The following is a 14,158-nucleotide window of genomic DNA, read 5'->3' as shown; positions in this document are numbered from 1 at the left end:
CAAAATAAAAGACATAGTAGGATAGTTATTATATTATATATTATATAACTGAGGACTGAGTCTGTTGTTGTTGGTTTGAACTAAATTAAGGTCTGTTTTCACACCTAAAGATATGCTTTGCTATACATGGACGACAGGCAGTAATTTAACATCAAAATAACAAAAATAATTTCAACGTAAAATACTGCTGCTGTGTGGTTGTGGGTTGTGCTACCAGACAGATTATTGGCAAATAACTATTTTGTTTTTATTGGACAGAAATTTAAAGAAATTAAAAAGTGACTTTGTGTTATAAATGTATGAACATATTATTTTTAATTTGCTGCTCAAACGACTCTTAATGTGACACTATAAAGGTTTTATGTCAAATGAGGCAATATTTTACTTTTAGCAGTAATTAGAAGAATTTGTTTGAATGTATTTTTGAACATTGTTTATTCATTTTGTTGTTGATCGAGTGTACAAATGCCCCTGAATCTGTTTCATGTAATTAATTCATTACTGGTAATTATTAGAAGTTACTTTGAAAGGTTGTTTTCTTCTGGTATAAGACACATATTTGTAACCTGTTTGAATAATTCAATGACAACATTCAACCAACTTTTGGATGTAAAAGACAAACATGCATGTTGTTGCCATGTATTAATTTCTCCAGACTACAGAAACATATTTTAAGATGGTAGATTTGTGCATATGGATGAATATTTTTGACTATTTTTATTTCTTGGCTGCTGCTAAAGCAATTTGTTCTGAATGTGTAGATGACAATATCTATTGTTATTATATATTATAACACTATTATCAACATTCTCATCTGATAATACAGTAAAGTTCTGTATTTTGTTTCTCTCCCATCCTCACTAGGTTTACATTAACCGCCTGCACGATGGAGAACCATTCTTTAAATACAGATATTCTAATCCTGGAGGGGTTAAAGGTCAGCCCAGAGTCCTCCATTCCCGCCTTCGTCCTCCTCCTCCTTATCTACATCTTCATCATGGTGTCTAACATCGGCCTGGTGGTCCTGATCACCATGGAGAGGAGCCTCCACCAGCCCATGTACCTGCTTTTCTGCAACATGAGTGTTAACGATGTGTTCGGGGCGACGACCATCATCCCTCAATTGTTGAGAAACGTTATTACTCCAATCTCAGAGCGGTACATCCACTACATCGACTGCGTCATTCAGGCTTTCTGCGCTCACTTTAGTGCGAGCGCCTCACACACGGTGCTCATGATCATGGCCTTCGACCGCTACGTGGCCATCTGCAGCCCGCTGCGATACACTGCTATCATGACCAGCAGGATGGTGGTGGCGCTGTCGGTGTCGGCGTGGACAGTGGCGTTGTTGATGGTGGCGATCCTCGTGGGGCTCAGCGTCCGCCTGTCTCGCTGCAGGCGGACTGTACTCCACCCGTTCTGTGACAACGCCTCCTTGTTCAAGCTCTCCTGTGAGAGCGTCCTCATCAACAACATCTACGGCCTCGGCTACACGGTGGTGCTGCTGGGCTCCTCCCTCGGCAGCGTGACGCTCACCTACCTGAAGATCGCCGTGGTGTGTCTGAGCAGCAGGAACAAGTCTCTGAACGGCAAAGCGCTGCAGACCTGCGCCACCCACCTGACTGTGTACATCATCATGTTTGTGTCGGGCTCCATCATCATCATCCTCCATCGGTTCCCTTATTTATCAGACTACAGGAAGCTGGCCTCCATCTTGTTCCACGTGGTTCCTCCCGCTATGAACGCAGTTATCTACGGACTGCAAATCAAAGCCGTCAGACAAAAGATTGTCATCATGTTTACCAGGAACACAGGAGGTGAAATGACTCAATAGTGAATTTAATGTAAATAACTGCTCATAAAATTGTTGAGTTGTCATTGAGAAACCACTGTCTTTATTTTCAAATGTATTTCACTTCTCTAAACATCCATTCAGTAACAATATTCTGAAGTAATGATGATAAATGAAAAGTACGTTTACATAATTATTTAGAGTTTGACTTGTTTCTCAACTGATTTCAATAATAATAGGATTCATACAGCACTTTTCCAGTAGTAAAAATTAGGGGAGGGGCTAAGAGAAAGCAGTGGAGAAGTTTTTTACCGTTGTCATCTTGGTTTTTGGCCGTCACCATCTTGGTTTTTGGCAATCGCCGTTTGGGATTTTGATCATTTTCATTTGTTTTTTAGCTCTCGCCAAATTTAAAATCTGTCCATGTATATGAATAAATAGATGTTGTGACTATTTAACAAACTGTCATGAGACTGTGTTGACAGTTGACAATAATCACGTCCTATTAAGTTGTCAAGTGGGGCAGCAGGGGAAGAGTTCAGTGATTTATAGTCAAGATAGATTAGCTTACATGTACAGTAGGTGCAGATGCAGGTGCAGGTTCATGTCCAGGTCCTGGTCCTGGTCCTGGTTATGGTCCAGTCCCAAGTTCAGTCTCAGGCTAGGTGCAAGTTTATGTCCATGTCCAGGTTCAAGTGTAGCTTCAGGTCCAGGCCCAGGCTCAGTTGCAGGTGCAAGTCCAGGTCCAGGTGCAGGGTCAGGGTCAGGGTCAGGTTTAGATCCAGGTCTAGGTCCAGCTCTAGGTCCAGGTCCAGGTGCAGGTTTAGGTGGCTGGAAAGCATCAGCATGAAGCAACATTGACATCTCACATGGAATAAGTGGAAAAAAAGGTTGGTTGAGTACTGCAGGCTGATGAGAGAAAGTGGAAACAGGTAACCAGAGGGGCGCTGACTGGGACAGGTGGGAGAGTCTGAGGACATCTAGTGGACGGACATAGAATGAGGAAGCAGGGTGACGTAGCTGGAGAATACAATGTTTGGCTGAGTTACAACAACTTCCTGTTTCATGGCGAATGGAGTTTTTTTGCCGCCATGCCACAGATACATAGTTTGATAACTTTTTGATCTTTGAGTAACTCTTCACTAATACACCCTCTACTGTAGAGGCAGAGCTGGAGGCTGATGGGGGAGCATCATCAATTTCCCTAGTGGAAGTCACTGAGGTAGTCAAACAACTCTACAGTGGCAAAGCCCCAGGGATTGATGAGATCCGTCCAGAAATGCTGAAGGCAGTGGGTGTGGAGGGGCTGTCTTGGATGACATGTCTCTTCAACATTGTGTGGAGGTCTGGGATGGTGCCTAGGGAGTGGCAGACCGGGGTGGTGGTTCTCCTGTTCAAAAAAGGGGACCAGAGGGTGTGTGCCAATTACCACGGTATCACACCAATAAATACAGCCTCGTATTACGCTTGGAGAAACACGCAATGGCGCGCAATGGCTAGCGTTGTGAAACAATTTATTAGGTATAGGCAACAAAACTACTTGATTAAAGTTAGAAAAAAGATCACGGAATGTCTTCAAATAACGCCACAACATGAAGTAACAACTGTAACAATTGTAACACCGTCGCTACAAGCCGTTGTCCCATGCAAAGGCAAAAGTAAACAACAAGTACTCAGCCTCCCTGGTAAAGTCTACTCTAAGGTGCTGGAAAGGAGGGTTCGGCCGATAGTCGAACCTCGGATTGAGTGTTTACAGTTCGGTGGGCTGAGGATTGCATTGCTGCTGTTTGCAGGTGATGTGGTCCTCCTGTCTTCATCGGGCTGTGACCTCCAGCACTCACTGGATCGGTTCACAGCGGAGTGTGAAGCGGTTGGGATGAGGATCAGCACCTCTAAATCTGAGACCATGTTTCTCAGTGAGAAACCGGTGGATTGCCCACTCCGGGTAGGGAATGAGCCCTTACGCCAAGTGAAGGAGTTCAAGTGCCTTGGGGTCTTGTTCGCGAGTGAGGGAACAATGGAACGTGAGATTGGCCGGAGAATCGGAGCAGCTGGGGTGGTATTGAAGTCGCTCTACTGCACCGCTGTGACGAAAAGAGAGCAGAGCCGCAAGGCAAAGTTCTCTATCTACAGGGCAATCTTCGTTCCTACCCTCACCTATGGTCATGCGAACTGGGTCATGACCGAAAGAATTAGATCGCGGGTACAAGCGGCCAAAATGGGTTTCCTCAGGAGGGTGGCTGGCATCTCCCTTAGAGATAGGGTGAGAAGTTCGGTCATCCGTGAGGGACTCGGAGTAGAGCCGCTGCTCCTTTGCGTGGAAAGGAACCAGTCGAGGTGGTTCGGGCATCTGGTGAGGATGCCACCTGGGCGCCTCCCTAGGGAGGTGTTCCAAGCATGACCAGCTGGGAGGAGAACCGAGGGGGGCCCAGGACCAGGTGGAGGGACTATATCTCCAAACTGGCCTGGGAGCGCCTTGGGATCCCCCAGTCAGAGCTGGCTGATGTGACCCGGGAAAGGGAAGTTTGGGGTCCCCTGCTGGAGCTGTTGTCCCTGCAACCCGATCCCGAATAAGCGATTGATGATGAGATGAAATGAGAAATTTTAAATCTGTGTCCATGTATATGAATAAATAGATGTTGTGACTATTTACCAAACTGTCATGAGACTGTGTTGACAGTTGTTGAAAATAATCACATCCTATTAAGTTGTCAGCAGGGGAAGAGTTCACTGATTTATAGTCAAGATTTATAGTCAAGATAGATTAGCTTACATGTACAGTAGGTTTAGGTTCATGTCCAGGTCCTGGTCCTGGTTATGGTCCAGTCCCAAGTTCAGTCTCAGGCTAGGTGCAATTTTATGTCCATGTCCAGGTTCAGGTGCAGGCTGATGAGAGAAAGTGGAAACACGTAACTGTTTCCACTTTCTGGGACTGGGACAGTTGGGAGAGTCTAAGGACATCTAGTGGACGGACATAGATTACATTACATTATAGTCATTTAGCAGACGCTTTTATCCAAAGCAACTTACAATTCAGTATCTATCTATATACTGTAGGCACAGCTACGGGAGCAATTTTTGGGGTTAAGTGTCATGCTCAAGGACACAGTGACATGAGACTAGCGGAGCAGGAGCCGGGGATCAAACCTCTGACCTTCTGATTGAAAGACAGCCCTGCTCTCCACTTAGCCACGGTCACCCTACCCCATAGAATGAGAATGAAGGGTGACGTAGCTGGAGATGTTGAATAAGGAAAATAAAAACAAAAGCAAATAGCTGTTTATTTGTAAGTTTATTTGTATGTAAATAGCCCAGCTCTAATTCAGCTTCACTAACTTTAACGTAGGCCCCGTGAGCACCGTGAACTGTAATATGCTGGAACAAACCAGGCAGTCAGAAACATTGATAATCACTGAGACAGTGATGTGAAAACTATGTAAGTTCCATTTAAGCATCATGCTATCAGGATTATACTAATATCAAAGGTACTATTTAAGTACAACATGTGCAGAATAGTTGAAGACAGTTAACTTCTGTAAATAAAGTTGAATGAAACTTAAAAATATCATTAAATTGTTTTGATGTGAGGAGATCAAAGCCCTCAGGGCTGCTGGAGATGTGGTTTAAAGCACTCAGGCATCTTATAAAAAGTGTCTTCCAGTCCACCTCTGGTCTGGCTGGAGGAGGTAAACCTGACTCACACTCATACAGTCTTACAATGTTTAACAACACTGACATGTTAACTGTAATCTGGCAAATTGGAAAAAAAGATGAAATAGAATGAAAAGAGCAAACAAATAACAATCAAATGTTTTAAAGACTTATTCAAATGAAGTATGTTAAATTAATTTGAGCTGATTTTTATTAAATGTCTATTTGTTCTATTAAAGTTTTATAAACATGTTGTGTGTGGTTGAAAAAATGAAGAACAGACTAATATAAATATTGATGAAAATTGTGAAAAGTGAAAGATTAATCTGAAATTTCTGGAAATGATTGAAATCCTCAGACTGAACATTTGTATCATGTGTTTTTTTAGGATTTCATCTTTGTTTTCATTAAACTGATCAGTATTTTATTTAAATACACTGGGCTTGGCTGTACATGGACGACAGGCAGTAATTTAACATCAATCAAAAATAATTTCTAAGTAAAATACTGCTGCTGTGTGATTGTGGGTTGTTCTACCAGACATCGTATTAGGAAATAACCATTTTGTTTTGATTGGACAGAAATGTAAAGAGGTTAAAAAGTGACTTTGTGTTACAAATGTATGAACATATTATTTTTAATTTGCTGCTCAAACGACTCTTAATGTGACACAATGAAGGTTTTATGTCAAATGAGGCAATATTTTACTTTTAGCAGTAATTAGAAGAATTTGTTTGAATGTATTTTTGAACATTGTTTATTCATTTTGTTGTTGATCGTGTGTACAAATGCCCCTGAATCTGTTTCATGTAATTAATTCATTACTGGTAATTATTAGAAGTTACTTTGAAAAGGTTGTTTTCTTCTGGTATAAGACAAATATTTGTTTCCTGTTTGAATAATTCAATGACAACATTTAACCAACTTTTGGATGTAAAAGACAAACATGCACACTGTTGCCATGTATTCATTTCTCCAGACTACAGAAACATATTTTAAGATGGTAGATTTGTGCATATGGATAAATATTTTCCACTATATTTATTTCTTGGCTGCTGCTAAAGCAATTTGTTGTGATTGTGTAGATGACAATATCTATTGTTATTATATATGATAACACTATTATCAACATTCTCATCTGATAATACAGTAAAGTTCTGTATTTTGTTTCTCTCCCATCCTCACTAGGTTTACATTAACCGCCTGCACAATGGAGAACCATTCTTTCAATACAGATATTCTAATCCTGGAGGGGTTAAAGGTCAGCCCAGAGTCCTCTATTCCCGCCTTCGTCCTACTCCTCCTCATCTACATCTTCATCATGGTGTCCAACATCGGCCTGGTGGTCCTGATCACCATGGAGAGGAGCCTCCACCAGCCCATGTACCTGCTTTTCTGCAACATGAGTGTTAACGATGTGTTCGGGGCGACGACCGTCATCCCTCAATTGTTGAGAAACGTTTTTACTCCAATCTCAGAGCGGTACATCCACTACATCGACTGCGTCATTCAGGCTTTTTGCGGTCACTTTAGTGCGAGCGCCTCACACACGGTGCTCATGATCATGGCCTTCGACCGCTACGTGGCCATCTGCAGCCCGCTGCGATACACTGCTATCATGACCAGCAGGATGGTGGTGGCGCTGTCGGTGTCGGCGTGGACAGTGGCGTTGTTGATGGTGGCGATCCTCGTGGGGCTCAGCGTCCGCCTGTCTCGCTGCAGGCGGACTGTACTCCACCCGTTCTGTGACAACGCCTCCTTGTTCAAGCTCTCCTGTGAGAGCATCCTCATCAACAACATCTACGGCCTCGGCTACACGGTGGTGCTGCTGGGCTCCTCCCTCGGCAGCGTGACGCTCACCTACCTGAAGATCGCCGTGGTGTGTCTGAGCAGCAGGAACAAGTCTCTGAACGGCAAAGCGCTGCAGACCTGCGCCACCCACCTAACTGTGTACATCATCATGTTTTTGTCGGGCTCCATCATCATCATCCTCCATCGGTTCCCTTATTTATCAGACTACAGGAAGCTGGCCTTCATCTTGTTCCACGTGGTTCCTCCCGCTATGAACGCAGTTATCTACGGACTGCAAATCAAAGCCGTCAGACAAAAGATTGTCATCATGTTTACCAGGAACACAGGAGGTGAAATGACTCAATAGTGAATTTAATGTAAATAACTGCGAATAAAATTGTTGCCTCTGTCATTGAGAAACCACCTTCTTTATTTTCAAATGTATTTCACTTCTCTAAACATCCATTCAGTAACAATATTCTGAAGTAATGATGATAAATGAAAAGTATGTTTACACAATTATTTAGAGTTTGACTTGATGCAGTGGAGAAGTTGTTGACCGTCACCATTTGGGTTTTTGACCATCGTCAACTTGGTTATTGATTGTCAGCATTTGGGTTTTTAGCTGTCACCGAATTTAAAATCAGTGTCCATGTATATGAATAGATGTTGTGACTATTTAACAAACTGCCATGAGACTGTGTTGGGAGGGGCTAAGAGAAAGAAGTGGAGTAGGTTTTTGGCCGTCGCCATCTTGGTTTTTGACCATCACCATCTTGATTTTTGACCGTCGTCATCTTGGTTTTTGACCGTCGCCATCTTGGTTTTTGATCTTCGTCCACTTGGCTTTTGGCCGTCACCATCTTGATTTTTGACCGTCACCATCTTGGTTTTTGGCCATCACCATCTTGATTTTTGAGCAGTCATCTTGGTTTTTGACTGTCGTCATCTTGGTTTCTGACCATCACCGTCTCAGTTTTTTACCATCATCATCTTTCTTTTTCCTCTCCGGGGAACCATCACCTTAACGTGGTGGAGAGGTTTGAGTGCCCCCATGACCCTGAGGGCGATGTTGTCTGGAGCCTAGAGCTCCTGGTAGGGTCTCCCACGGTAAATTGGTCTCAGGCGAAGGGCCAGACTAAGAATGGTTGAAAAACCCCAATGAAAAAGCAAAGAAGAGTCGAGGAGACCCTACCCGGAGGAAGCCCGGGGCCCACGTCTGGAGCCAGGCCCAGTCGGAGGGCCCAACAGCGAGCGCCTGGTGGCCGGGTTTGCCACGGAGCCTGGCCGGGCACAGCCCAAAACAGCAATGTAGCACCCCCCTCCTCTACATCCTGTGGGTTCACCACCTGCGGGAAGAACTGCTGGGTTCGGGTGCGCTGCCCCATGTGTGGCAGTGAAGGCCAGGGTCCTCGACGGACCAGACCCGGGCGGCAAAGGCTGGCTCTGTGGATGTAGAACGTCACCTCTCTGTGGTGGAAGGAGCCGGAGCTTGTGCGGGAGGTTGAGCAATACCAGTTAGATCTGTTGGGGCTTACCTCTACGTACTGCATCGGTTCTGGAACCGTACCCCTGGATAGGGGTTGGACTCTTTTCTTCTCTGGAGTTGCCCAGGGTGTGAGGCGCCAGGCGGGTGTGGAGATACTTACAAATCTCCGGCTGAGTGCCACTGTGTCTGAGTTTACCCCAGTGGACGAGAGGGTCGCCTCCCTACGCCTGCAAGTTATGGGGGGAAAACTCTGACTGTTGTCTGTGCATATGCACCGAACAACAGTTCAGAGTATTCGGCCTTCTTGGAGACCCTGACTGGAGTCCTGTATGGGGCTTCGGTAGGGGACTCCATAGTTGTGCTGGGGGATTTCAACGTGCACGTGGACAACGATGGGGATACCTGGAGAGGCGTGATTGGGAGGAACGACCTCCCTGATCTAAATCCGAGCGGTCATTTGTTGTTGGACTTCTGTGCTAGTCATGGATTGTCCCTAACGAACACCATGTTTGAGCATAAAAATGCTCATAAGTGTACGTGATACCAGAGCTCCCTAGGCCGAAGGTCGATGATCGATTTTGGAGTCGTATCATCAGATCTGAGGCCGCATGTTTTGGACACTCGGGTGAAGAGAGGGGCGGAGGTATCAACTGAACACCATCTGGTTGTGAGTTGGGTCAGAGGGTGGGGGAAAACTCTGGACAGACCTGGTAAACCCAAACGGGTCATGTGGGCAAACTGGGAATGTCTGGAGGAGGCCCCTGTCCAGGAGGTCTTCAACTCACACCTCCGGCTGAGCTTTTCTAGCATCCCTGTGGAGGTTGGGGGCATCGAACAGGAATGGACAATGTTCAAAGCTTCTATTGCCGAAGCTACGGCAGTGAGCTGTGGTCTCAAGGTCTTAGGTGCCTCAAGGGGCTGTAACCCTCAAACACCGTGGTGGACACCGGTGGTCATAGAAGCCGTCCGACTGAAGAAAGAGGCCTTCCGGGATATGTTATCCCGGAGGACTCCTGAGGCAGTTGTCAGGTACTGACAGACCCGAAGGGCTACAGCTGCTGCCGCGAAGGAGGCGAAGCAACGGGTGTGGGAGGAGTTCGGAGTAGCCATGGAGAAGGACTTTCGGTCGGCACTAAGGTGTTTCTGGAAAACCATCTGGAACCTCAGGAAGGAGAAACAGGGAAACATCCAAGCTGTATACAGTAAGAATGGGACTCTGTTGACTTCAACTGAGGGGGTAATCGGTTGGTAGAAGGAGCACTTTGAGGAACTCCTGAATCCGACTAATACGCCCTCTACTGTAGAGGCAGAGCTGGAGGCTCATGGGGGAGCATCATCAATTTCCCTGGTGAAAGTCACTGAGGTAGTCAAACAACTCCACAGTGGCAAAGCCCCAGGGATTGATGAGATCCGTCCAGAAATGCTGAAGGCACTGGGTGTGGAGGGGCTGTCTTGGATGACATGTCTCTTCAACATTGTGTGGAGGTCTGGGATGGTGCCTAGGGAGTGGCAGACCGGGGTGGTGGTTCCCCTGTTCAAAAAAGGGGACCAGAGGGTGTGTGCCAATTATCGCGGTATCACACTACTCAGCCTCCCTGGTAAAGTCTACTCTAAGGTGCTGGAAAGGAGGGTTCAGCCGATAGTCGAACCTCGGATTGAAGAGGAACAATGCGGATTCCGTCCTGGCCTTGGAACAACGGACCAGCTCTTCACTCTCGCTAAGGATCCTGGAGGGGGCTTGGGAATACGCTCATCATGTGTTTTGTGGACCTGGAGAAGGTGTATGACCGGGTCCCCCGGGAGATACTGTGGGAGGTGCTGCGGGAGTACGGGGTGAGGGGGCCACTTCTGGGGTCCATCCAATCCCTGTTCGCTCAAAGCGAGAACTGTGTCCGGGTTCTCGGCAATAAGTCAGACTCGTTTCCGGTGAGGGTTGGCCTCCGCCAGGGCTGCGCTTTGTCACCAATCCTGTTTGTGGTATTCATGGACAGGATATGGAGGCGTAGTCGTGGGGAGGAGTGTTTACAGTTCGGTGGGCTGAGGATTGCATCGCTGCTGTTTGCAGATGATGTGGTCCTGCTGTTTTCATCGGGCTGTGACCTCCAGCACTCACTGGATCGGTTCACAGCCGAGTATAGCTGGAGACGTTGAATAAGGAAAATAAAAACAACAGCAAATAGCTGTTTATTTGTAAGTATATTTGTATGTAAATAGCCCAGCTCTAATTCAGCTTCACTAACTTTAACGTAGGCCCCGTGTGCACCGTGAACTGTAATATGCTGGAACAAACCAGGCAGTCAGAAACATTGATAATCACTGAGACAGTGATGTGAAAACTATGTAAGTTCCATTTAAGCATCATGCTATCAGGATTATACTAATATCAAAGGTACTATTAAGTACAAAATAAGCAGAATAGTTGTAGAAAGTTAACTTCTGTAAATAAAGTTGAATGAAACTTAAAAACATCATTAAATTGTTTTGATGTGAGGAGATCAAAGCCCTCAGGGCTGCTGGAGATGTGGTTTAAAGCACTCAGGCATCTTATAAAAAGTGTCTTCCAGTCCACCTCTGGTCTGGCTGGAGGAGGTAAACCTGACTCACACTCATACAGTCTTACAATGTTTAACAACACTGACATGTTAACTGTAATCTGGCAAATTAAAAAAAAGATGAAATAGAATGAAAGGAGCAAACCAATAACAATCAAATGTTTTAAAGACTTATTCAAATGAAGTATGTTAAATTAATTTGAGCTGATTTTTATTAAATGTCCATTTGTTCTATTAAAGCTGTATAAACATGTTGTGTGTGGTTGAAAAGATGAAGAACAGACAAATATAAATATTGATGAAAATTGTGGAGCGTGAAAGATTAATCTGAAATTTCTGGAAATGATTGAAATCCTCAGACTGAACATTTGTATCATGTATTTTTTTTAGGATTTCATCTTTGTTTTCATTGAACTGATCAGTACTTTATTGAAATACACTGGGCTTGGCTGTACATGGACGACAGGCAGTAATTTAACATCAAAAAACTAAAATAATTTCTAAGTAAAATACTGCTGCTGTGTGATTGTGGGTTGTTCTACCAGACATCGTATTAGGAAATAACCATTTTGTTTTGATTGGACAGAAATGTTGAGAGGTTAAAAAGTGACTTTGTGTTATGAATGTATGAACATATTATTTTTAATTTGCTGCTCAAACGACTCTTAATGTGACACAATGAAGGTTTTATGTCAAATGAGGCAATATTTTACTTTTAGCAGTAATTAGAAGAATTTGTTTGAATGTATTTTTGAACATTGTTTATTCATTTTGTTGTTGATCGTGTGTACAAATGCCCCTGAATCTGTTTCATGTAATTAATTCATTACTGGTAATTATTAGAAGTTACTTTGAAAAGGTTGTTTTCTTCTGGTATAAGACACATATTTGTTTCCTGTTTGAATAATTCAATGACAACATTTAACCAACTTTTGGATGTAAAAGACAAACATGCATGTTGTTGCCATGTATTCATTTCTCCAGACTACAGAAACATATTTTAAGATGGTAGATTTGTGCATATGGATAAATATTTTCCACTATATGTATTTCTTGGCTGCTGCTAAAGCAATTTGTTGTGATTGTGTAGATGACAATATCTGTTGTTATTATATATTATAACACTGTTATCGACATTTTCATCTGATAATACAGTAAAGTTCTGTATTTTGTTTCTCTCCCATCCTCACTAGGTTTACATTAACCGCCTGCACAATGGAGAACCATTCTTTAAATACAGATATTCTAATCCTGGAGGGGTTAAAGGTCAGCCCAGAGTCCTCCATTCCCACCTTCGTCCTCCTCCTCCTCATCTACATCTTCACCATGGTGTCCAACATCGGCCTGGTGGTCCTGATCACCATGGAGAGGAGCCTCCACCAGCCCATGTACCTGCTTTTCTGCAACATGAGTGTTAACGATGTGTTTGGGGCGACGACCATCATCCCTCAATTGTTGAGAAACGTTTTTACTCCAATCTCAGAGCGGTACATCCACTACATCGACTGCGTCGCTCAGGCTTTCTGCGTTCACTTTCATGCAGGCGCCTCCCACACGGTGCTCATGATCATGACCTTCGACCGCTACGTGGCCATCTGCAGCCCGCTGCGATACACTGCTATCATGACCAGCAGGATGGTGGTGGCGCTGTCGGTGTCGGCGTGGATGGTGGCGTTGTTGATGGTGGCGATCCTCGTAGGGCTCAGCGTCCGCTTGTCTCGCTGCAGGCAGACTGTACTCCACCCGTTCTGTGACAACGCCTCCTTGTTCAAGCTCTCCTGTGAGAGCGTCCTCATCAACAACATCTACGGCCTCGGCTACACGGTGGTGCTGCTGGGCTCCTCCCTCGGCAGCGTGACGCTCACCTACCTGAAGATCGCCGTGGTGTGTCTGAGCAGCAGGAACAAGTCTCTGAACGGCAAAGCGCTGCAGACCTGCGCCACCCACCTAACTGTGTACATCATCATGTTTGTGTCGGGCTCCATCATCATCATCCTCCATCGATTCCCTCACTTATCAGACTACAGGAAGCTGGCCTCCATCTTGTTCCACGTTGTTCCTCCCGCTTTGAATGCAGTTATCTACGAATTGCAAATCAAAGCCGTCAGACAAAAGATTGTCATCATGTTTACCAGGAACACAGGAGGTGAAATGACTCAATAGTGAATTTAGTGTAAATAACTGCTAATACAATTGTTGCCTTGTCATTGACAAATCACCTCCTTCCTCATTTTCAAATGTATTTCACTTCTCTAAACATCCATTCAGTAACAATATTCTGAAGTAATGATGATAAATGAAAAGTACGTTTACATAATTATTTAGAGTTTGACTTGTTCCTCAACTGATTTCAATAATAATTAAAGCTGCAAGCAGCATTGATCGGGCCCTCGCAACTTTGCGCACGTCGAGGGTACTGGCAGGACTCTGGTTGACGCAGCCATGCATTTCTGTGACCATCATACACTGCATGCAAAAGTTAGATGATATTTCCTGCGTCGACCAGCAGCGTAGCAAGACCATGTTGCCACGTCTTAAGCCTCAAATGTTTTGAGTATACCTCCAATACAATCATAAATGTAAGCCTGTTAAGATCATTAAGAAAATTAATGTGTGATAGCGCTTCAGTGTTTGTAACATAACAGACTGTCAGTTTACTGGGATGGGGTTCAACTCCCTGCAGTGTCCTGCTGATTGTATTTGGACTTACATGAAAGTTAACAGAACAGTAGTGTCATTTGATTTTACTTGAACACTTTAATTTAGCGCTGTTTTCATTTTAAGCTCTTCTGTAACTTTAGATTGTAGTGTGAAGCATTCATTGTAACATTTAACCTGATTCTCATGTAGAAGCTCTGGACTGATCATTTATACTAATGCCCA

At 44.4% G+C, this 14,158-nt stretch overlaps 3 protein-coding genes across 3 annotated transcripts; all 3 read left to right on the top strand.

The window, feature by feature from the left end:
- The first annotated feature begins 886 nt into the window (after positions 1 to 886).
- On the top strand, positions 887 to 1,834 carry LOC137888306 (olfactory receptor 5B12-like). Its single transcript, XM_068731683.1, has one exon. It carries the CDS (start codon positions 887 to 889, stop codon positions 1,832 to 1,834), a length of 948 nt encoding a protein of 315 aa, XP_068587784.1.
- Positions 1,835 to 6,653: 4,819 nt separating this feature from the next.
- Positions 6,654 to 7,601, top strand: LOC137888317 (olfactory receptor 52E8-like). The gene has a single exon (XM_068731696.1). It carries the CDS (start codon positions 6,654 to 6,656, stop codon positions 7,599 to 7,601), a length of 948 nt encoding a protein of 315 aa, XP_068587797.1.
- A 4,889-nt stretch (positions 7,602 to 12,490) lies between these two features.
- On the top strand, positions 12,491 to 13,438 carry LOC137888298 (olfactory receptor 5B12-like). The gene has a single exon (XM_068731671.1). The coding sequence runs from the start codon at positions 12,491 to 12,493 to the stop codon at positions 13,436 to 13,438; it is 948 nt and encodes a 315-aa protein (XP_068587772.1).
- Positions 13,439 to 14,158: the final 720 nt, after the last annotated feature.

Source organism: Cebidichthys violaceus, unplaced genomic scaffold (genome assembly GCF_023349555.1).
Source record: "Cebidichthys violaceus isolate CVI_PGR_0920_01 unplaced genomic scaffold, fCebVio1.0.p SCAF_53, whole genome shotgun sequence".
Lineage (NCBI taxonomy): Eukaryota > Metazoa > Chordata > Actinopteri > Perciformes > Stichaeidae > Cebidichthys > Cebidichthys violaceus.
The sequence above is the reverse complement of the archived record's forward strand: the minus strand, read 5'-3'. Positions and strand labels throughout refer to the sequence as shown.